A 26,056-nucleotide genomic window follows, 5' to 3' on the forward strand; every position below is an offset into this window, starting at 1 on the left:
CATTACAACTGTATTTTTAACAGTAGATTTCTGGCAACCAACGCTTACATTTTTTTTACTTTCAATTTTACGGTAATTGCTTGTAAACATTTCTACTGTATTTATAACAGTAGATATCTAGCAAACACAGCTGCCAGTTTTTACTTCACAATTTACAGTTCTCTTGAGTATACCTTGAAGTGAAATACATTTCTACCATATTTTTAACAGTAGATTTCTGTAAACCACTGCCTACAGTTTTTTTTACTGTAAATTTTACGGTTATTGCAACTATAAACTTTTCTACTGTTTTTTTATGGTAAATTCTTGGCAACCATAGCTGCCCGTTTTTACAGTGAATTGTACAGTTTTCTAAAGTATACAGTAACTGAAAAACATTTCTATTGTATTTTAACAGTAGATTTGCCAACCACTGCTTACAGTTTTTGTACAGTAAATTTAATGGTTATTGCTACCGTAAACTTGACAACATTTCTACTGTATTCTTACAGTAAATTTCTGGCAATCACCGCTTACAATTTTTTTACTGTCAATTTTACGGTAATTGCTTGTTAACATTTCTACTGTATTTTTAATGGTATATATCTGGCAAACACAGCTGCCAGATTTTTTACTACGTATTTTACTGTTCTCTTGAGTGTACCTTGAAGTGAAATACATTTCTACCATATTTTTTACAGAAAATTTCTGTAAACCATTGCTTACAATTTTTTTTACTGTATATATTACGGTTAATGCAACTGTAAACTTGATCACATTTCTATGTTTTTTTTTTTTTACGGTATATTTTTTTCAACCATAGCTGCCCGAGTTTTTACAGTGAATTGTAAAATTGTTTTCTTAAGTATGCAGTAAACTGAAAAACATTTCTATTGTATTTTTAACGGTAGATATCTGGCAACCACAGCTGCCAGTTTTTTACTGCAAATTTTACAGTTCTCTAAAGAATACAGTACAGTGAAAGGCATTTCCATACTTTATATCCATATAAAATACAAAACCATATTTTTAACAGTAGATTTGCAAACCACTGCTTACAGTTTTTGTACTGTAAATTTAACGGTTATTGCTACCGTAAACTTGACAACATTTCTACTGCATTTTTACGGTAAATTTCTAGCAACCACAGCTGCAAGTTTTTTACCGTAAATTTTACAGGATTTTTTTATAAACAGTTTTTCCTGCTTTTGTTTAAAAAATGTCCATATAAAACACAAAAATTCACTGCATTCAGGTGTGAATGATAAATTGATAAGCGGTGTTTAAGAACATGCTCAAATGTTTCTGGGAAATAGATGTTTTTTAAATTTCAGCACTGATTGGTATCAACCTCGATACTTTTACAACACCCAACTAAATAGTTATACATTATTACTCGAAGCAAGCGTGTATAAATCAAAACTTGAACTTGTTAGTATATATTTATTGCTAATTGTCCCTTGGCAAACTGGTAACAGCAGTAAAGTCGTCCACATGGAGGTAAGTGGTCAGCTGGTAGTGCAAAAAGAAACAGAAGCCGTCAATGATGTCATATCGCCCCATAGCAATCGCTTCAAAGATGCAGCCATATGTGCTCTGTCTAAATAATCTGCGAGCTCCAGAAATGTAGACGAGGGTACAAATTCACAATGAGTCTGTGTTGCATACTATATAGAACAAACTTTTTTTATTATGCAAATTTAAATGTTGTGCCTACTGAGTAGTTGCCTACCTAAGTGTTTTATAACATAAACGTGTATATAAAATCTTAAGATTTACACATTAAACTAACTCCCTCCAAAAATGTGGTGTTTTCAGGTGTGTGTGTACCTGTGAAAGTGAGTATGAAGGAGCAGCACATGCAGGTGTTCTGGTTCAATATGACAGCTCCACTTCAAAAGTCAGCTTTCTATCTCTGAGGACTCATATAAAAAGCTCCCTTACACACACCTGACACACTTTTAACTCACAGAATGGATGTTAATCAAGTCACCCTGCAACCCTCTGCTAAATCAGCTCAAGTCAAATCAAGGCTAGAAGTGATGACAGAGTTTGAGGATAAGAGTTCAGAGGAGACTTTTATTGCTCAAGGGTTTCTCATTCACAGTTTAGAAAAGGTAACGTGGACTCTTGATTATGTAAAGCATGTCATAATTATTTACACATTGTATTTGTCTGTGTGCAAGTTACAGTGACTTTGTTATGGGTAATGTATTTTTATCATTATAAGTAGGTTATAAATGAATAGCATTAAACTTATTGGTAACACTTTAGAATAATGGTCTATTAGTTAATGTATCTGCTAACATTAAGTGTAAATAATCTTGTAAAGCATTTACTCATCATAGTCTAACATTAACTAATGCATTATAAACATCCAAAGTTGCGCTTGTTAACATTAATTAATGAACTAACATTATTTAACTTAAATAACAATAACTAACGTTAACTAAGCTGAAAAAAGACCATAATAAATGTATTACTTATTGTTTGTTCATGCTAGTAAATACAATACAACATAAACTAATGGACTATTAGTTTAAAGTGTTACCAATTCATAAGACAAAGTGGACAGTAATTACAATTTTATCATGGTGGTTGTTATTATTATTACTACTATGTGAATTGTAATATAATTTATAACAAATCGGACGCAAAAATGTGTATAGTTATAATATAATTATTGTTTATTGTATATGATTTTATTTTATTGCTAATACGTCTACTACTACTAAATATTAATCAATTAATAATTAGTTAACTAATTAATTAGTACTACTACTGCTACTACTACTAATTATTATTATTGTGTGGGGCGACATAGTGGCTCAGTGGTTCCTCACAGCAAGAAGGTTGCTGGTTCAAGTTCCAGCTGGGTCAAATGGCATTTCCGTGTGGAGTTTGCATGTTTTCCCCGTGCTGGTGTGGGTTTCCTCCGGGTGCTCCGGTTTTCCCCACAGTCCAATCCAAAGCTTTATTGGCCATAGTTGGTAAATGTGAGTGTATGGGTGTTTCCCAGAACTGGGTAGCGGCTGGAAGAGCATCCGCTGTGTAAAACATATGTTGATAAGTTCCAATGTGGCTACCCTTAATTAATATATATATATATAAAGTGAATTGGTTGAATGATATTGGTCATAGTGTGTGTGAATGAGTGTGTATGGTTGTTTTCCAGTACTGGGTTGTAACTGGAAGTGCATCTGCTGTGTAAAACAAATGCTGGATAAGTTGGCAGTTCATTCCGCTGTGGCAACCCCTGATAAATAAAAAGACTAAGCTTAAGGCAAATTAATGAATGTATTATTATTATTGTGAATTAATAATAATTATAAAAATGTATAATAATAGTAATAATAATAATAATAATAATAATAATAATAATAATAATAATAATAATAATATTAATAATAATAATAATAATAATAATAATAATGATGATGATGATAATACAAATAATAATAAATTAATAGTAATTATAATAGTAAATTATTATTATTATTATTATTATTATTATTATTATTATTATTATTATTATTGAATAACAACAATAATAGTATCTAAAATAACCAGTAACACCTACTATAAATGTATGATGTTTTTAATAAATATAATTAAAAATCTATATTTAAAAGTGCTTTCAAATGTACATTGAATTTTAATATCAACCTGAAAAACATCAAATAATGATATTCATATAAACATTGATATTCATTAATATGAAAGCTGAAGTTGCACACTTGATTTTGAAAGAATCTTGCATAACTGAGATCTGTTTTAAAACCTCGACATGGACTGTGTTGTTGTTTTTTTCCTCAGAGTAAACACACTCTTTCATCAGTTTGGTCTCATTAAACGCAACTTTGGAATCTGAATCAAATAAAATAACCTTAAATAAAGTAAAGTAACCTCATATAACTGCAGGTTAATTATGTTTATTTATAATAACTTTTAAAACTGCTACAAGCTATTAATGAGTTAAAGTTGTTGGCAACTAATAAACTTATGGTAATTAATAGATTTAACTTTTTTAATTTGTTTGTAATGCAATATTGTGGACGCTCAGTGGTTAGCACTGCCGCCTCACAGCGAGAAAGTCACTGGTTCGAGTCCAGCAGATGGCGTTTCTGTTTGGAGTTTGCAAGTTCTCCCCTTGTTCTCTGGATTCCTCCGGGTGCTCCGGTTTCCCACAGTCCCAAGCTAAATTGGCCATAGTGCGTAAATATGAGTGTATGGGTGTTTCCCAGGGCTGGGTAGCAGCTGGAAGGGCTGTGTAAAACATATGTTGATAAGTTCCTCTGTGGCGACTCCTGATTAATAAAGGGACTAATCCGAAGGAAAATGAATTGAATTGAATCGAATGACTTGGTAATATGAGCATGATGGGAGATCTCTTGTGGACAACGAAAATCTGAAGAACAACAATCTTCTATTCTAGTCTACCTACACTTCTGTAATTCCTTAATAAAAAAATCTAATCTAGTCTACCTTTCTCAAAGCTGATTGACAGAGAAACAAAATGAGAAACAAAAGACAAACCAGCAATAGCGAAAGGAAACAGGCTGCACGTTGCCGCTCGCTTCTCCTCTGAGCTACACGCTGTGATTTGCGGCTATAAATATCCACCACATGACTGAGTCGCATTCACAAACACATGCACAGGACGGGAGGGGAGGGGGGAAAAAGAGACAGACGCAGAGAGAGAGAGAGGGAGTTTAGGAAAAAGGGGCACAGGTGCATAAAAGAACAAAAGATGGGGGGAAAAAAGGGAAGCGAGTGGAGTTTGGAGGAGCGGCGGAAGAATATAAAAAAGGAGGGCGGCACTGCAGTTGGCTGCATGCCATGGCACGTGACGGCGGATACAGAGAGACGTTTCAAAACATCATGGCCAGACTCACCGAAAACACACGAAAGCTTGGAAAGGCTTACCAGGCGAGTTTGAAGCCTCTCATTGGTGCGGTGCTGAGAGCGTGTGGGATACGGCGTCAGGTGGCTGCGGCCCGCAAGGCTGCATGTTGGTGATGAGCAGCCGCTGAGGAGAGAGAGCGTCCCGCTGTACCGTCCCATTCAGAGAGATGACAGTCTACGTACTCACCTGAACTGCCTCTAACACTAAACGGATGTCTACGCATCCAGACGCTCCCATATAAAGCCGTCGGACTCTCCTAAAACGCTCCTGAAGATACCTGTGATGAAGTTGCGGTGCATGTGTGTGCATAGGCTCGCTCGCGCGCTCTGCCGTTCTCTCTCTCCCTCTCATCCCCCCCGCTGCAGTTAAAAGCTGCAGTCGCTGAGCTGAGAGCGATACTGAGCATGCTCCTTTCCTCTCCCTCCCTCGCTCGCTCTGCTTTTCTCAGTCGTGCGATTGTTTGGTTAGCTGTGACAGTCCCCTCTAGCAAGGAGGAGGTCAGATGAGGTGCATTTTGAGGTCTTGGTAGGGGAGATTATGAAGACCTGTTGCCTTTCCGTCAGCTGCAATTAAGTCTCGATTAGTGGCTAGGATACTAATCTGCTAATGCACATTTCATGTGGCTTTGTTCCAGGAGCAAGGAAGTTGCCTTCTGCCTCTAGCGTCAGTCGGTATTCTGTCTCTCGGGGTCAGGGGAGTGAGGTTTACTCACTAGGTGGCCTCATTAAACTTGCTCACTTTACATTCATGCCGTTAACATTCATGCCTGGTCATGGCATGGATGAAACCCCCCATGGTTTTACTCATGCAAGTCTCTAAGGGATTCAAACTGGCATCTTAGCCAAGCACACTAAGGCAAGCACACTAACAAGTTAAAACTGCAATCTCTTGTGAGCTAGGTCTCACATACTATAGAGCACAACAATGCGACTGAGTTTGCATTTAAAAGGCTGCCTTCTGCCTCTTGTGTCCATTATTGTGCCTCTTGAGAACAGGTACGTTTTATTCTTAAAACTCATTCCCATCCAGGACAGGACACTAAATGTACCCCTCTGGTTCTATTAACCATTATGCTAAAGGTTGCAAACCTCTTTTACTACTTAACCTTTCCAGGAGGTAAGCATACTTACACAACAATCCAGCCTGTAGATTATGTCGCTACTGCACCTCACAAAGTCAGGGAAATGAAAGTTATATCTTTCCCAGAGATGGGTTGCGGCTGGAAGGGCATCCGCTGTGTAAAAACTTGCTGGATAAGTTGGCGGTTCATTCCGCTGTGGCGACCCCAGATTAATAAAGGGACTAAGCCGACAAGAAAATAAATGAATGAATAAATGAATGAAAGTTATATCTCCAGCTATTTTTAATGCTACAATCAACCCTCGTAACCTCAGTCACATCCGGGTCATGGCACCAACTCAAGTTTGACCCATTACACCCCAAGAGGGATTCAGCTGGTGTTTCTGGTATGGGAAGTAAGCGAGCATACTTACACAACAGTAAACACTGCAGCCTGTAGATTGAGTTGCTACTGCACCTCATGGGGTCAAGCGAGTGAGGGTTATTCCCCCAGCTATTATTTTATAATTATTTTTAATTGTAATAGGAGAGTGGAGGTTACAGACAGAAAAGTATTGGGAGGAGAAAGAGGGGAAGGGTGGGCAAAGAACCTCAAGCCGGGAATTGAACTAGGGTTGCCGTAAGCACCATGGTGCTATATTTCAGTGCACTTAACCAGGTTATTGGCGCTGACGCCCCAGCTACTTTAAATGCTACAATCTACCCTCCTAACTTCAGTCACGTCCGGGTCAAAGCACCAAAGCAAACCTCTAGTTTGACCCACCACACCTTAACTGGTGTTTCTGGCAGGGGAAGTGAGCATACTTACTTACTTAATTACTTACTACCAGGGCCATTTATATGGAAGTTGATGTTTAGCAGCACCATATTGGTGTTTCATAACATCTAGCTTTTGTGAGGAGAGTTGTTAGCCCAACGCTCAACCCCCAACCTGGAGTCGCCAAAGGAAGCCCATGCGAACACGGAAAGAACATGCAAACTTCAAACAGAAATGCCAACTGACCCTGCCAGGGTTCGAACCAGCAACCTTTTTGCTGTGAGGCAACAGCGCTACCCACTGCGCCACCGACTGCAGCTTGTAGATCAAGGCCCAATCCCAACTCTACTTTTGTACCGCTACCCCTTCCTCTTGGCCCTTCAAACAAAATGTAAAGAAGAAGGGCTTCAAAATTTACCCCTAAGAAATGGGTCACCACTTAAGTTGCTACTGCACCTCACAAAGTCAGGGGGAAAAGGGTTATTTGGCCAGCTTTTACAAGCTGTCTTGTGTTACACTCAACCCTCCAAACCTGGGGTTCTTCAAACCTGGAGAGTCGATGTTCTGCAAATTTTAGCTCCAACTTGCCTCAACACATCTGCATGGATGTTTCTAGAAAGCCTAGTAAGAGCTTGATTAGCTGAGGTGTGTCTGTATGTGGTTGGAACTAAACTTTGCAGGACACCGGCCCTCCAGGGCTGAGTTTGAGCACCCCTGCTCTAAACCTTCCTCATGCCCTGGCCATGGCACACCCTTGTTCTACTCACCCTGACCCAAGGGGAAGCAAAACCAGAGTTTCTAGTATGGAGATTGGGACACTAACAGGGATACTAAACATTGCAGCCTCTAATGTCAATTGCTTTTGCATTTGAAGGGGCGGTCCTTCTCCGTTGACGACAGTTTGACAAATTCAACAACAATATTCATAACCACACCACTCGTTCCACTATTTTGCAATAAGGGAATGATTTGCAAAAAGAAAGCCCTTGATCCTACTCAATATTCAGAATCAGTCGGAAGTACATCCATCTTTCGGATGAGATGTTAAACCGGGGTCCTGACTTTATGTGGTCATTAAAAATCCCATGGAATTTCCCGTAAAGAGTAGGAGTGTAACCCTGGTGTCAGGGCCAAACTCCCTTAGCCATCATGCCCCCCAATCATCACCATCCACTGAACTGGCTGTATCACAGTAGCTGGTATGTGGTGAGCGCACTGGCACCGCTATCCCGTGGCTGCCATAGCCTCATCCAAATGGATGCTACACTCTGGTGGTGGTGTGGAGAGACCCCTAACGTGATTGTGAAGCGCTTTGGGTGTATGGCCATACACAATAAAGGCTCTATATAAATACACATTACATTAAATCAACATACTCAAATAGAAGTCTGTTATTCTGGAATGAGCTATCTATTTCTCCATCACTGGAGAAATCTAAATGCAACATTGAAAAGCAACAGAGCTTTGTATTATAGTTTGACAGAGATTCACACTGACTAGCACAACATCACTTTGACCTCTCACGCACACGGCAGATGTTCATGCAGCACACGGCCCGTGGTGAAACTAGAGCTGTGCTAAAATACACGTTTTCAACATCAGCTAGTCGCGAGGCTGTCTGCACAGCCAGCTGACCAATTAATCCAAGTAAACACTGTATAATTAGGCTGTCACGTGACAACCATTTTTCAGAAATATATGGACACTTAACGCAGTTCCACTAGCTAACGGGTGGATAAATTGACAAATAAATAGACTAAATAATGCATAACCTTAGCAAACGACAGACTCACATTGTTTACAGCGGCAATTTAAAGTCTGACAGTAATTGCCTTGGAATTTATTGTGGAAGACAGTGAAAGTGTTGCTAAATCGTTTCTTTAATGGTGATGCTATAAAGAGGAGGAGGCATTTAAAGACTTAATCTTTGCAAATGATATATAGAACAAGCTTCTTTTCTTCAGGAACATCACTTGTTTTTCATGACATTGAGCATAAGGCATGGTGCATTTTGTGAATTTGATGATATATTAATAATAATTATGAAAACAATTTTTAAACTCTGACTTAATTTTAATGTATTTTAATAAAACGTTAATCTATTAATAACCCTAAGGAGCATTTATAAAGAGCATGCTCTTTATAGTACATTACATTGCAGTTTAAATCAGTTACGTTTACTTATATTGCCAGCAAATTGACTTTAGTATAGACTACAGTATAATTTTATATAAAAAAAGGGTCACACTTCATTTTAATTCTCGATATTAACTACTCGCTATTTTACTATGACTTTTACCCATTTGTTTCTTATTAATAGTTATTATGGTAATAGTCGGGTTGCATCAGAGGTGAGGATCCAAATGCAGTTTATTAAGAGAATCGTCAGGCAGGCAAAGGTCAAAACAGGGACAGACAGGGACAGGCAGATAATCCAAAAATGTATCCAGAGTACAGGCAAATAGTAAAGACAAGCGGCAAAACAACATAAACGGTAAATCAAAGGTCAAAACACGACAAGGCAAGACTTTGTTATGCTTACTTACAGTTTACAAGCAATGATGTATGTGCTGTGTTTATAGTGCCTCTGACTATTCCTGAAGAGCTTCAACTGTGCGTGTTTGCAATCAAGAGCAATCTGGGACAGGTGTGTGAGTGAAGTGCTTGATGGGATCTGAAGTTCATTGAAGTGGCAGATTTGTAGTTGTCCAGAGATCTGAAAATGCTAGATCACTAGTGATCGTGATAGGAACATTGAAAAAAAAAAAAAAAAAGATGAATTGGATTTACTATTTTTTTAAGGTAAGTAGTTGCAAACAATTTATCTTTCTGCTGAATTTAAACAAACAAACTAAATGTAGTAATATTCAACCTAATTTGTTGTTTAAATTCAGCCCATATAAATAGTGTGCAACCACTTACCTTGAAATACATTTACATTTTACATTTAGTCATTTAGCAGACGCTTTTATCCAAAGCGACTTACAAATGAGGACAAGGAAGCAATTTACACAACTAAGAGCAACAATGAATAAGTGCTATAGGCAAGTTTCAGGTCTGTAAAGTCTAAGAAGGAAAGCATTAGTAGTATTAGTTTTTTTTTTTTTTTTTGGGTATAGTTAGTTTGATATTCAGAGACTAACTATACTAAATATAGTTTGTAAATCCAATAAACATTTTGTAAATCCAATAAACATTTTTTTAGCGTAATAGTTCTTTTTAGAACTGTGTAGGATAGGATTAGAAATGTACTGTAGAACAATAATACAGAATATGTACTTTATGAATACAAATAAACAGCCAATATCTTAATAACAGGACAGTAATAAGACCATAGTGCGCAATGTGAATGAGTCCTTAACCTAAAGTGCTACCAAAAATAATTTAAGGTAACCTAAAAATTAAATATCACTTAATCAACCCAGGCTCAATCTAAGTATGTACCCCTCTTCACATTCCTGTAGAGAGCAAAATATGTACCTGGAGGTATGTTTTTTTGCAGTTTTTGTTTTCACGAATCCACAAATGCTGTTCTCACATAAATCCACTAGAGGGCGCTGTCTACTGACTGACTGACTGACTGACTGAAGAATGGACTGACCCACATTCCTCCTTCCCTTAACCCAACCAACAGTGTTTTCAAAAGCAATCCAGAAACAGAAAAGCCCTTGCAGCAGGGTGGTTTTTACCACGTTTTCAGATGTTACCACATTATCACCCGGTTATTTGCTTATTTAATTTTTTGGCTTCTGTTTTTGTCTTATCTGCTATCTGGAACCGTACTTCGACAGACTCGAACCCCTTCACTGCAGTCAACTCCATTCCACATCATAAGTCTACCAGCATACGCAGCAAGCATCTGGACAAACTGACAACTGCAGAAAAACTGTCCATACAGGACAGGTAAGCGGTCAGCTGGTAAGCACAAAAGTAACGGCGTCATACTGCCCCATAGTGTTTGTTTTAAAGACAAAGAGCAGCCATAAGTACCTCTAGCTACCATGTGCATAGTGGTACGTTTTCAGAATGAGTCTATGTTGCATTAAATACTAAGGTTGTTCGTAAATCATTCTAAACTACAGTTTACATCAATGCCGTTGAGTGTGTGACAGAATCAGACGCTGCTTGTGCTCAGTGCAGATGCACAGCATGAGGTCTCTGTTTATTACACAGCTCTCCGAATGAGCTTAGCACGTTCTGTAGAGCTCGCACTCTTTCCTGGAAAATGCCCACAATTCTCGCACAAAACCCACACATGCCTATTAACTCAACTACTGTATAATGTCATCGAACAGACAGCAACATCAGCCTCTGACACACACCACTGCAGAGAGTCACTGCAAAATCATTAAAAAAAAAGAAGCAAATTCTAAGAAAACACTCAGTAGAATGTAGGGAAACCCTGATGTGCATCAACATGAAGGGTGCTGTAATACACCCGGTCAAATGCGCGCCATACATGACGCATATGTTTTTTGCCTAGTTACAGTCCAGCACAAGTTAAATTTCATGTTTTACACGACATTGTTTAAATATTGTTGGGGAATTCATTGTGTCTTGATGAATTTTCTGATGATTGTATTACTCTCATTTAAATGCTTATTTGAGTGATTTCAGTATTATTAATATTATTATTATCTATTGTATTATTACCCATACCTGTCAGAGGTCTGAGTGAGAGAGAAGATGGTTCAGGCACAGATGCAGGTGTCAGCAAAGTTTATTGAAGCCCACACACTCAAGAGGCAAAAAACTAGCCAACAAAACAATCTTCAAAAAGGAAACTAAAAATTCCTCCGTGATGGAGTTGGCAAAAAAGCCCAAAGTTCACAAAAAACTCAAAACTGAGAAATAAAGTCTCCAAAAACGATTAAATAAAACTACTCCGGAGAGGTTGGAAGAACAGTCTTCAAGAGGGTGCAATACCCTGATACCCGACAGGGGGCGATGAATCCGGCCGCCGTTGACTGGGACAGAATGGCCACGTGGAAGACTGAGGCTTGGAAGCCGGCGAGAGAGTGTTGAGGGCCGGCATGATAGAGACGGGGAGTCAGATGGGCGGCAAAACAAAAACAGACGGGAACAAGCTTGAAGGCAGACGGAGAAAAAACACTTTAGGAAAAATCAACAGGATGACATCAGACACGACAAAACTCACAGGATATACAAGGAACAGGACTAGACCGGGAGATCGCCAGACATGCCGGAAGGGGAAAAACTACGATCTGACACAGAACTACGATCAACGGAGGGATAAATAGGGGGAGAAATCAAGGAAACCATGTGAGTGAAATTAGTTTGATAGACTAATGGAAAGTAATAGAGCAGATGGGTGGGGAAGCGATAGGTAAACAAAGCAGGGTATGAGTGATCAAAACAATACGAGTGAAAGGGAAAGAGTAACACAAAGATCGAACCGGTGATCAGACCGAGATTGTGACAATACCTGTGGCATTATTATCAGGTATGTGTGCTTCGGTTAATAAAAAGTCATTCTGTGTAAATGCAGTTAGACAAGAGAAGATAAATTAGAAGAGCAGCATTAACGTCACAATGAGGGTAGATTTATGGATGCAAGGCCATAAGGACACCTGCGTTTCGTTCTGTAACTCATGATAAGGTGCACCTGCACGTGCGCCCACACTCATTTGTACTGACTTCAAAAAGTTATGACCACTTATGAACTTCAGCTGAACTTACAGTTGACAGCTCAGCGGATAGTGAACAAGATATATTGTCGAGCATTGTTTTTTGGGTGAATCATCACTTTTGAAACAGGAAGGAAAGACCTTAACTGGACATGGGTAAGACCCCTGAAAGACCCTGAGACTTTATTGGTGACGGGCACCTAAGAGAGTTAAGATCCCATTAGCGGAGAAGCTGATGGAGGTGTGTAATGTGTAAATTAGGGTGGAGTATTAAGACACAGAGATGCATTTAAACTGTATGCAAGCCTATGTTCGGCAGACACTCGAACGACCTGTCTCTGTTGTTACTGATGCTGTAACAATAAACTGCTTCTTCTAAAGACTTCGGAGATCTCAGACTTTGTCATTTTTTGAAAAGTTTGACTTAGAGACTTAGAATATTTTTGCAGAGCAGAATCTTTTTTTTCCACAACAATATCAAATTAATTTGCGCGTATTTGTGTGCACATGGGTGTGCTAGTCTGGAAAGGAGGTGTGTTAAAGGGTCACGAAACACCAAAACACATTTTTTGAGCTGTTGACAGTCGTATATGTGTCCCACACTGCTAAAACACTATTAGGACACCTATATTTCACTAAAAAGTGTAAATTGGTTGTTTTTGCGTTATATCAAGCAAATTCGTACTTCCTGTTTGAAACGAATTTTTGAAGCTGCGTCACGGCCATGACATAATAGCGTGTATTCCAGCGTGCAGACTGGGCGTCTGTGCCAGAGTGAGTCTTATTACGTCTTACAGTGTGATGCATTAATGCATGAGTAAGGCTTGGTTCAAACCAATCAGCGCGCTCTATTGTGCAACTTCATTAATATTCATTAGTGTCACCGTGTTTACGCCACAGAGATGCCACGTTGTGTTGGCAAAACAAGCGTGAAGTGTTGCTTTTATAGTTTGCTGCCATTAAGTTTCGTTTTCATTTTCTCTCTGTGAGAACTCAGCTGGATCACGTGTGGATTAACAGTGTACGCGACGCTCGACAACAATAACTTACGTGTCTAAGGAGGAACATTGTTTACCTGAGAGCTGTTCTCATCTGCAAACGCTGAAATCCGGATTCGCTTGTAACGTTAGTTTTCTCTTCATAAAGACGCGGCTCTAGTTGCTGGTGATTGTCCTGTCTCTACAGATTTGGTAAGTGAGCGACCAGTGCTCTTTGTTTATTCAGTTTGTTCGTATCGAATTAAGTTAACTATTGCACTGAGTGCAAACATAGCACCGCATTTTGTGACAGGAATAACACACGCGGCTTTCTGACGCTATCTGCCATGTGCATCTAAGTTTCCGGGAAATGCAGGGTTTTTTTTCTCTTATTCGCCGTGCGGTATCAAACATTGCATGAAAAATACACGCTTAAAGCAGATCCTCGAATCAAATATCACGTTTGTCGCGAGGGGCATGAATGAATTCCCTGAATGAAAGAGCCAAACTGCAGTTAAAGTCCAACATTTAATAATTTGGCAAATAATTCAACTTCAGATGTCCATGTAGGTTAAACACCATCACTTTCTCATGTGTGTGTATTTTGACTGAAACTCGCGCGCGCCCAAATAGACACTCCCACACCATCCCACTTTAGTTCCTCCGACACTCTCCCCTAAACAGAGCTGGACACGCTCACTTTGCTGACTTTTTCCAAAGTAGAGGTGTGAAAACACCCTGCTGAAACGAGGGGGTTTCATGGCCCTTTAAGGTGCATTGTTTGTGTATTGCTATTTTGAGGCAAATGAAATAAACTGTGCTGGTCTAAAGTTAATTGCGCAGGGTTTTATTTGCTATTTAAAGAATGTGCTAGTTATGCACATATGAGGGTCTAAAACACAAGTACACATTGCTTAATACACACACAGGGATGTACAGCAGTATACAAATATATTAAACCCAGGCTCATTCTGAAAATGTATCCCTATATACATTTCTGGAGAGCGCCAAATATGTTCCAGGATATACATTTGTTTGCAGCTTTTGTGAATCCACCAGAGGCTGCTGTCAACTGACTGATAGACCAACTGACCTGGCGACCCACTTCCCTAAACCCAACAGTGTTTTATAAAGCAATCCAGAAAAAGAAAAGCACTCATCTGATTGTTGACATGTTTTCAGATTTTACCACATTTTCACCCTGTTATTTACTTTTTTGTTTTATTTTTTGGCTTCTGCTTTTCACTTACCCACTTTCTGGAGCTGTTCTTTGCCGGACTCAAACCCTGTTGTTGTGGTGAACTCCTTTCTGTGTCTCAAGTCCACTGACATATGCGGTGATCCATTGGAAAAACTGGTAACAGCAGGAGAGCCGTCCATAGGAAGGTAAGCGGTCAGCTGGTAAGCGCGAAAAGAAACAGCGTCATACCGCCCTGTAGTGTTCGTTTTTAAAAAATGAAATGCAGCCATAAGTACCTCTGGCTACATAATTTGTGATCTCCAGAAATGTATACAGGGCTACATTTTCAGAATGAGCCTATATTGAATATATTTAAATATATATAAAAATAAAGGATTAAAAAAAATTATATATATATATATATATATTTTTTTTTTTAACATAAATACAAACATAAATATAAAAACCTTCCTCCTTTTATGCATTCTTCACCTCAAGGAGGCCTCTGTTGTAGACAGTTTAACCTTGACATATTCTTGCAAATAAAGCGTTCAGATTTCCCGCTTACAACGTCCACCATGTAAACAGCGAATATCGACCACAATTGACTTTTAAAAAGAATGAGGTAAGGCTCTAATTGCTTTAATACAAATTAGGCCCAAAACCAACATAGGCTCAATGTGAAAAATAGTCCTATATATGTTTTTGGAGATCATGAATCATGTAGCTGCATTTAGTTTTTAAAAGAAACGCTACGGGCCGGCATGACGTCACTCCTTTTCGCGCTTATCAGCTGACCGCTTACCTCCGTATGGATGGCTTTCTCGCTGTTACCAGTGGATTGCTTTTTAAAACTGTCAGTTGGGTTAAGGGAAGTGGGTGGGCGGGTCAATCTGTGCTTTTTAAAATACTATTGGTGGGCTTTAGGGAAGGAGAAGATTGGGTCAGTCGATCGATCAGTCAGTCAGTCATCAAGCCAGTCAATCAGTCAGTAGACAGCGACTCTGGTGGATTTACATGAGAACAGCAGGCGTGAACGCCACTCACAAGAGAAATTTGAGATCTGAAAAAGCGTACACAGCAGCCTCTGGTGGATTCGCGAAAAACAAAACCTGCAAAAAAACATAGCTCCTAGAACGTATTTGGCGGTCTCCAGAAATGTATATACAGGTAGGTTTTCAGAATGAGCCTGGTCTGCCCAAAACACACCCATAACTCAATAGTAGAATAAGGACAACACTTTTAGAGTATGAGCTAGGTGCACAGACCATTTTACCCATTCTTAAAATAATTTGGACACACTGTGTTTCTGCGCCATGTGCTTTAGACTTTGTGCTTAGATTGTTAAAAGAGTCAGAAGTGTGCTATGCACTAAAAAAATATAATTTAAAAAATATGACAAAATCACTGATTTAACATACAGTAAATACTGTACACAAATTAATATAAAAAAATGCATGGATTAAAATCTGGTATGAACTGATCTTTAATGAGATCAAAACACACTAGTCTATATGTCTTAAAAACTAAACCACAGAGTATTAAAGAGACACAATGGTTCAATGGCAGTACAGAACACTCAGCAACCACACATCTGTTAAATTTGGTTTGGAGAATATTGTCAGTGTGCAGCAGTAGTGTGTGTGTGTGGTGCTGATTGGACAGCTCCTCACTGTATGGCATCAGCACACACTACATCCTACATTAAAAGCCCTGCCAATTAAGCCATTTACTATGCAATGGTTTGTTTATTTATTTCCCTTTTGTATTGTTTTCTGTTTCTGTTGTTTTTGATTTGCTTTTACCAGCATTACATTTCACTGTCTTTTGTCTTTATATCCATCTATATTGGCACTGGCCACTCAAAAACCGTTCGGAGACTGTGAGAAAAATGGTTCACTTTTACTCAAGTAACATTAAATTGGAGATGGCCTCACCTCAAGAAGGTCGATGGTTCTAGTCTACAAAGACATGCGCTATAGGTGAATAATGTAAGTATATGGGTGTTTCCCAGTACTGGGTTGCAGCTGTAAGGGCATACACTGTGTAAAACATATGCCAGTTCATTACGCTGTGGTGACCCCTGATAAATAAGAGAAAAAGCCGAAAGAAAATTAATGAATGAACATTAAATTGATCAAAAGTAACAGTTATGTAGACAGTTATGGCGTTAAGAACTTTCAAAGAAGACAAAATTATTATTGCCTCCTACATGAAGAAGCACAGCTATTTTCAACATTATTCATAAAAAGGAATTTTTCTTGAACAGAAAATTGGCCTATTAGCATGATTTCAGAAGAAATAGGCCATGCTAATAGGCCAATCATGCTAACAATGCCAAAAATAAGCTTTGATCAAGTTTTTGGATATTTTCATTCAGAATAATATTTATTTTCAAAACAATACTATTTACACATTTTTATATTTGACCAATTTAATACAGTTCTTAAGCTCAAGAAACTTCTTTAAGCAAAAACAAAAGCATTGTATGACATACACTCACCGGCCACTTTATTAGGTACACCTTCTAGTACCAGGTTGGACCCCCTTTTTACCTTCAGAACTGCTTTAATCCTTTATGACATAGATTCAACAAGCTGCTGGAAATATTCCTCAGAGAATTTGGTTCATATTGACATGATCGCATAACGCAATTACTGCAGATTTGTCGGCTGCACATCCATGATGTGAATCTCCCGTTCCACCACATCCCAAAGCTGCTCTATTGGATTGAGTTCTGGTGACTGTGTAGGCCATTTGAGTACATTGAACTCATTGTCATGTTTCAGAAACCATTCGGAGATGACTAACGCTTAAAAGTCACTTAATAATCATTCTAATCCTCGGTTTGAACTGCAGCAGATTGTCTTGACCATGGCTGCGTCCGAAACCACATACTTCTATACTATATAGTACGCTAAAATCAGCATGCGAGGAGAGTAGTATGTCCGAATTCATAGAATTCAAAAATCAGTACCTTGAGTACCCAGGATACCCTACTACTTCCGGCGTGTTTCTGAAGTGCGCATCCCATGCACGCTGCGCTATTCCATGATGCCCCGCATGAGAATTCATGAATGGGAGTGAAGTGATGCAACTGATGCAGGTAGGTCAATTGACCATGACAAAATGGCAGATGTTGTACGTCCGAATTAAATTAATACTTTTCGCATTCATACAGTATGAAACGAACTTTTCTGACGACTGAGTAGTCAGTTTAAATTGAAATACAGTACCTACTGAGTAGTAGGCGGTTTCGTACACAGCCCATGTCTATATGTCTATATGCATTAAGTTGCTGCCATGTGATTGGTTGATTAGAAATTTGCATTAACGAGCAGTTGGACAGGTGTCCTAATAAAGTGGCTGGTGAGTGTGACTCTGGACTACATAACCAGTTATGTGGGTCAATTTTATAAATATATACACTTTCTATTGATGAGCGTTTTGTTTATGACATGCTGGACAATATCATTAGAAAACCTAAGAATTCAAAAAGAAAGTTGAAATATTGAAAGAATTACTTTAAAACTGTCCAAATAAAGTGCTTAGCAATGTAAATCACTAATCAAAAATTAAGTTTTGATTTATTTACAGTACAAAAGATACAAATTGTCTTCACAGAACATGATCTTTACTTAATAATCTAATGATTTTTGGCCCCAAAAGAAGACCCCATCATTTAAAATGTATTGTCGGCTTTTCCACAAATAAAACTTAAAACTTAAGCCTGGTTTAACACTGCCTCTCTCTCATCCCTTCTCTCTTTCTCTCTTCTAGACACACCCTGCCTGAGGGACCATTGTGGATTATTTTTAGAGCTGTATAGGTTGATCAGTGCTGGCCAATCAGAGGTGAGCATTGGTTGTCAGCTGACCGGGTGACTGTCACACCAGGTCAGTGTCACAGTGAGGATGTGTGGCGGCACACGCTAATAAACAAACACACACATGCACACTTGTACAGCTATCTTAATGGGGACTTCCCATTGACATAATGGTTTTTATACTGTACAAACTGTATATTGTATCTCCTACCCCTAAACTCAACCTTTACAGTAAGCAAACTGCATATTTAAATTTTCAAAGTACTTAATTCTGTGAAATGTATGAGCCGTTTTTCTCCTGGGGACAAAAAACAGTTCCCACAAGCTCAAAATGTACTGGTGTTGCTATACTTGTGGTGATATTTGGTCCCCACAACGTAAGAAATACAAGATACACACACCTACTGCTCTACCTCTCTTTCTCACTCACTCGCTAATCCCTATGGAAAAATCCCCATGTGGAAGTGTATACACAGCTGAGTGGGCTAAAGGTGAATTAACAACAACAATATTCATTATTCTGCTCAACGGCCAATCAGTGACAGCCCTCATTAACATATTCCGATCTGCTCGGACAGCAGATTCCTGAAAGAGCGATGCTTTTGAAGTGTGTCTCTGTGGCATTTTCACATCAGTAAGAGATTCAGAGTCTCAGAGAGAAACACTGATGGACTCCATGAACTCTGAAAAAACAGCACCACAAGCGAAGCTCACTAAATGAATGTTACTCATGCTTCGGGATTTCATGAATAATGCAGCAAATGACGTTGTTTCTGATGGGTTGATGACTAACTTTCTGAACAACAGCAACGTAGAACATTCAAATCAATGCAGAGAAAGTCGATTATGCAGTCATTTATCACTTATTCATTCATTTTCCTTCAGCTTAGCCCCTTATTTATCAGGGGTCACCACAGAGGAATGAACCACCAACTATTCCGGCAAATATTCCGGCAAATGGACAATTCCGGCAATAGTCAAACTACTCTGGCATATGTTTTATCAGCATAGCAGTGGTAGTAAAATCCGTTTCAGTCATCCAGAAACATGGATTCTCCTACCACTGCTATGCTGATGATACCCAGCTATACACTGCAAAAAATACTTTTCTTTCTTAGATTTTTTGACTTGTTTCTAGTCCAAATATCTAAAAGTTCCTAAATCAAGAAGATTTTTCTAAACAAGCAAAACATATTGCCTTGTTTTGAGAAATATTATGTCAATATTAAGTCAGTTTTTCCTTAAAACAAGCAAAATAATCTTCCAATGGGGTAAGCAAAATAATCTTACGTCAAAAGAAAAAACAAGACTAATTTGCTTACCCCATTGGCAGATTATTTTGCTTGTTTTAAGGAAAAACTGACTTTATATTGGCATATTATTTCTCAAAACAAGGCAATATGTTTTGCTTGTCTAAAAAATGCTTCTTGATATAAGAAATTTTAGATATTTAGACTAGAAACAAGACACAAAATCTAAGCAAGAAAAGCTTTTTTTGCAGTGTACCTCTCTTTTCACCCTGATGATCCCTCGGTTCCGGCTCACATCTCAGCCTGCCTGTCAGACATTTCACACTGGATGAAAGATCCAGCTTAACCTCGCGAAAACGGAAATGCTTGAAGTTTCTGCCAACCCGACTCTACAGCATAACTTTTCAATCCAGATGGATGGGGCAACCATTACTGCACCAAAACAGTGAAAAGCCTTGGAGAAACGATTGATGACCAACTAAACTTCTCTGACCACATTTCTAAAACTGCTCGATCGTGCAGATTCGCACTCTATAACATCAGAAAGGTCCGACCCTTCCTATCTGAACATGCAGCTCAACTCCTTGTTCAAGCTCTTGTTCTCTCCAGACTGGACTATTGCAACTCTCTACTAGCCGGGCTCCCAGCTAGCTCTATCAAACCTCTTCAGATGCTTCAGAACGCAGCAGCACGAGTGGTCTGTAATGAACCTAAAAAAGCACATGTCACTCCGCTGCTCATCCGTTTGCACTGGCTGCCAGTTGCTGCTCGCATCAAATTCAAAGCTCTGATGTTTGCTTACAAAGCGATTTCTGGCTGCTCTCCTTATCTGCTCTCACTTCTGCAGATTTATGTGCCCTCCGGAAACTTGCGTTCTGTGAATGAACATCGCCTCGTGGTTCCATCCCAAAGAGGGAAGAAATCACTTTCCTGAACTCTGCCCAGTGGGTGGAATGAACTCCCTAACTGCATCAAAACGGCATAGTCACTCGCTGTCTTCAAGAAACGACTAAAAACTCAACTATTTAGTCTATACTTCACATAATAATCTGCAATTGCCTCTCTGGCTATACCACTAACAGTACTCAAAAAAGAAAAAAAATTACTAATGTTTTGCTTCTTACACTTTCTTTCCATACCTGAAACTTGCCTACAGCACTTCTTCATTGTTGCTCTTATAGTTGTGTAAATTGCTTCCTTGTCTTCATTTGTAAGTCGCTTTTGATAAAAGCGTCTGCTAAATGACAATGTAAATGTACACAGCAGATGCCCTTCCAGCCGCAAACACCCACAAACTCTAATATTTACACACAGTCTCATGCACTACGACCAATTTTGTTTACCAAATTCACTTATATCGCATGACTTTGGACTGTGGGGGAATCAGAGCACCCAGAGAAAGCATTTGAATAAAGTCAAATGCTGTACAATATCCCTAAAAAATCTTTCTAAAAGCCCCATTTGCCGATATAGAAACATTTCTGATTATCAGTGGAGAGATTTTTGAACCGTCCCTTTATATTGGCATGAACAGCTCTCTGTGATTTGGTCTCTTCATTTGTTTTAAATCTCTTGCGATGGTGTCTCCTCAGTGTGTGAATCAGTCATCCTCCTCTTCACTGTCAGCACTTTCCTCCCCTCATCATTGTAGACTGTTCGTTTACATTCACAAGGTCACCATGACTGTTGTGTAGAAGCATCAACTTGTGAAAGAGGCTGTGCTTGAACAGATGCTCTCTCTTTCACACACAATTGTCAAATAACACCATCCAGTAGATAAATGTTCAGAAGACAAATGCCGAATAGAGAGGAACAAGTCACTTAGAGGTGTGAACCTACACTGGTCTCATGGTTCGTTACGATTATCATGCCATCGATTCGGTTCCATTCGATATCTAGGTACGTCACTGAGGGGGTGGTGGGGGGGATTAGGGGTTGGGTGATCCAACACAAGGATTCTCAAACTTTTTTATTCCGGGACCCACCTAGGCAAGTATTCAATTTCAAGACCCACCATAATATTTTAATATGGAAAAATGGGTAAAAAAAATGTCTCCATTCAAAGCAGTCAAAAATATATGGTGTGCGGCTTTTTGGATTTTGCGATTTGATATGCACAAAATGAGGCTCAATGTGCTTTTTGTGGGATGCTGGCTGTAACTGTGATCATTTTTTTGTTGAAAAAGACACTCTTCTTTTTTCAGAAGAGAATATGATCAACCTTTGATCAAGCCCCGGGATTATGATCAAGCCCCGTCACATCGCAGTAAACTCCACTGCTAGTGTAGTCATAAGAAACTAAACAGTTTTTGATCGACTACTACAAGCTGGGAAAACGTCAGATAAATATGCCAATGCAATTAACGTTATAGCTGAACCGATCTAATATTTACACATTTGCTTGAGGAAGGAATGATGGGGTAATTACATTACTATTACGATTTTCCATAGCATCTATGCCCTTCCATAACATTAGCTGACGTTAAAACTAACAGATAGCACTATAGCTATTTATTGATTAGCAATCTATCAATGTTGGGATGTAAAAAATATTGGACAACAAATAGCTTCAAATGATAGAATACATAGCAAACATTAGAAAATATTGACAATACAATAAAAGGTTTAGCCTATTAAAGTCAATGGCCTATCCAGAAATAAATAAAGCTATAAAATCGACTTCACTTTTAATTGTATTTGCATATTGATTAAAGTTACTATAGTTATTTCGTGAAGAGCAGCAAATGAATCTCTCATTGTGTTTTGTTTGATAACAGAGGTGTCAATGTAAGAATGCTCAGATCTATAATGAAGCATTCGACTACTTTAATAGCTGTTTGTGCCCATTTAAGAGAATATAAGTAGTGTTTAAAATGAAACACGCAGGACGGAGCAAAAAACAAAAACAAACAAAAAAAACACAAACAAAAAAAAGCACTTTTGCGACGGTCCCTTACTGAGAGCTCTGCTCTGCGCGAGGTCTAACGGCGAGAGCTCAAACGGAGCAGTGCTTGTAATGTCGAGCGAAAAAAAAAAGAAAAAGACAGCTGTGAAACATAACCAGCTTTGTCTTTTTGTAGGAAACACACTTTAGATATTTTTAGGGTAAGAGGTTTTTAAGTTATTGGCGTCAATCGTACTGGTTTTGATTCACCGCAATGTAAATAGCTGCAGCTACAGTATGTGACGTTGCGCGACCCACCTTTGTTCACTGTGCGACCCACTAGTGGGTCGGGACCCAAAGTTTGAAAACCCCTGATCTAACAAGCAGTCTGTTTAAACACACACACAGCACCAAGCAAGCGAAACACAGCATCACGCTCTCTCTCATTCCCACACTAATCAAAATTAATCACATGCATTAACACGCTAATTTTGACAGCCCTAAATATAAATAAAAAAAATCTCAAATACATGCATGTGTGTGTATTTATGTATGCATAATAACACATGTAGGGGTGTCATGGTGGCGCAGTGGGTAGCACGATCACCTTACAGCAAGAAGGTCGCTGGTTCGAGTCCCAACAGGACCAGTTGGCATGACAGTGTGGCATTTGCATGTTCTCCCCTTGTAGGCGTCGGTTTCCTCCGGGTCCCTTACAAGTCCAGAGACATGTTCTATAGGTGAATTGGGTAAGCCTGTCCGTACTGTATGTGTGTGAATGAGTGTGTATGGATGTTTCCGGCATCCTCTGCATAAAACATATGCTGGATAAGTTGGCGGTTCATTCCGCTGTGGCGACCCCAGATTAACAAAGGGACCGAGCTAAAAAGAAAATGAATGAATGAATGATGAAATATGGGAATACATGAAATTATATTGGACACAATTACATCTGTGATAATTGTTTTATTTAATCTTGTTTTGTATTATTGTTTGAATCATCCTGTATGTTGGATATAAATCTTATGTTTTTTTTTTAAACAGGAAGCTGAGTTTCCATGGAGACTAATGGGCCCCTGAAAGCACTGGAGTCACAGGCCCCATGACAGCCACTTCAGGGCCACATGCAGGGGCCGATTATACCATGAGGACAAGCAGCAGTTATTCTGAGCTGATTTCTGTCACTCACTCAGCAGTGATAATGAACACACACATACACACACACACACACACACACATACAGAGCGGTGGGAGCAGTACAGTGTGTGACGCATTTCCTGTGATTATATCATGTGCGGCAGGTACATGATGTTCTCTAATGTCAGTGTGCGCTTGTTTTTATATCATAGTGGAGAGTTAAACCTGAACGTACACTGTGGGGACCAAAATTGAGGTAAAATGCTTATAAATCACACAGAAGCAAGTATTTTGAAAATGAAAACATGCAGATTGTTTCCTGTGAGGATTGAGTTTAGGGGTAGGGGAGAGAAACTACGGTTTGTATAGCAGAAATATCAATATATAAATGAGAGTGCCCATTGGGATATAAAAACAAGTCCGTGTTTATTGTATGTGTGTGTGAGACAACTGCTGTATGAAACTGACCGAATGCACTGAATGTGTGTGGTCTTCAAATGCTGGTCAGTCAAGCAGGATGTGCCCTCTGCTGGTGCACATGGGGAACTAAAGAGCACCGTGGGCTATTTTATGGGCTATTTTATATATAAAATAGATATAAAAAATAGATAATAGCAAGACAAACCTGTTTTGAGTTGTAGATGTCTGGATATGGATTGGTTAAATTATAGTCAACATTTTAGGTTGATCAAATGAAGAATATTCATTCGATAGAGTTATTATTTCATTAATGCTATGAAGGAATCATTTTGAAAAAAGGGGGAACACCATTAAATATCAAATTCCAATTGATCTTGATAAAAAAAATCTAAAGTCTGATGACTGTTATGGAATAATATAATTAGCAAACCTGAAAAAAAGTAAACATTTTTACTAGTTTTCTGTTTCAAACACTAAGATTGCAAGAATGAATAAAGTAGCAGAGCAAGTTTAGATTTCGGTAGATTTTTTGCCCATTACTGAGCATATATTTTAATTCAGCTTTAATTTTTAGGGTCTTTAAATCTTAAAAAAAAATCTTGCCTTTATCCCTTGCCTTTATTTTCTAAAAAAAAAAAAAAAAAAAAAAAAAAAAAAAAAAAAAAAAAAGAACCGATTTTAAGTCTAATAACTAAAACGGGTTCAGTTCTATAAATATTCATCATGAAACATTACAGTGTATAAGGTCAGTGTATACCTGCACTGTATAAAGACCCACATGCTTCATCATGATTTGGATTAGAGGTGGGAACCACAGTTTAACACACAACACAATATTATCATGGTATTTTTCCCTCATAATGATAGATCACACATGTTACGATACGATAGTATAACACACAATATGATATATCACAATATTTTGCCCCTAATAATGATAGACCACGCACGATACGATACAATACCACACGATACGATATCATCACAATATTTTGCCCCAATAGTGATTACTTCACACACAATATGATGCGATCACTTACAATATAATAGGATAACACACGATACAATATCATCACAATATTTTGCCCCCAATAATGATTTAACACACGATATGATACGATCAAATACAATATAATAGGATAACACTCGATACAATATTATCATGATATTTTGCCCCGATAATGATTACACACGATACGATCACTCACAATATGATATGATAATACACGATACGATATTAACACGATATTTTGCCCCTGATAATGTAAGATCCCACACGATGCAATACGATATCATACAATAACACACAATATTATCACTATATTTTGCCCCTGATGATAGATCACACACGAAACAATATGATAGGGTGACACATAACACAATGGTATAATAATACTCCTCCACCCCCCCCCCCCCCCCCCCCAAAAAAAAGCTCAGATATGATATGATACAAGATAACACACGATTCAATATTATCATTATATTTGCGCCCGATAATGATAGCTCACACTTGATACGATATGATAACGCACGATACAATATAATCACAATATTTTGCCCCTAAAAATATTAGATCGCACACAATACGATACGATAGCACACAGTATGATATCATCAAGATATTTTGCCCTTGATAATGATAGCTCACACACGTTACGATAGGATAACACACGATATGATATTATCACAATATTTTGCCCCGATAAAGATAGCTCATACTCGATTCGATAGGATAACACACAACACAATATTATCATGATATTCTGCGCCCGATAATGATAGCTCACACACGATACGATAGGATAACACACAATATGATATAATCACAATATTTTGCCCCGATAAAGATAGCTCATACTCGATTCGATATTTAATAACACGCAACACGATATTATTATGATATTTTGCCCCCGATAATGATAGCTAACACTTGATACGATATGATAACGCACGATACGATATAATCACAATATTTTGCCCCCTAAAAATATTAGATCGCACACAATACGATA

The 26,056-nt window shown here is 38.5% G+C and overlaps 1 protein-coding gene and 1 long non-coding RNA gene across 35 annotated transcripts in view; one reads left to right on the top strand and one right to left on the bottom strand.

Moving 5' to 3' along the window:
• The window catches only part of gramd1bb (GRAM domain containing 1Bb), a 242,619-nt gene that overhangs the window by 59,824 nt on the left and 156,739 nt on the right, over positions 1–26,056 (bottom strand). For 8 of the 34 annotated variants that reach the window (XM_073929702.1, XM_073929700.1, XM_073929694.1 and 5 more), the window contains exon 1: positions 4,906–5,229. The exons of the other annotated variants lie outside the window; for them this stretch is intronic. In XM_073929702.1, the coding sequence (XP_073785803.1) occupies positions 4,906–4,928 (23 nt within the window). In that variant the 5' untranslated portion in view covers positions 4,929–5,229. Of the gene's footprint in view, positions 1–4,905; positions 5,230–26,056 lie in introns of those variants that run through there. 34 annotated transcript variants of the gene reach the window in all.
• On the top strand, positions 11,718–24,716 carry LOC141378683 (uncharacterized). The gene is made up of 3 exons (XR_012393884.1): positions 11,718–12,005; positions 18,308–18,381; positions 23,532–24,716. It is a non-coding gene; the product is annotated as an uncharacterized lncRNA (long non-coding RNA).

Source organism: Danio rerio, chromosome 18 (genome assembly GCF_049306965.1).
Source record: "Danio rerio strain Tuebingen ecotype United States chromosome 18, GRCz12tu, whole genome shotgun sequence".
Taxonomy (NCBI): Eukaryota; Metazoa; Chordata; class Actinopteri; order Cypriniformes; family Danionidae; genus Danio; species Danio rerio.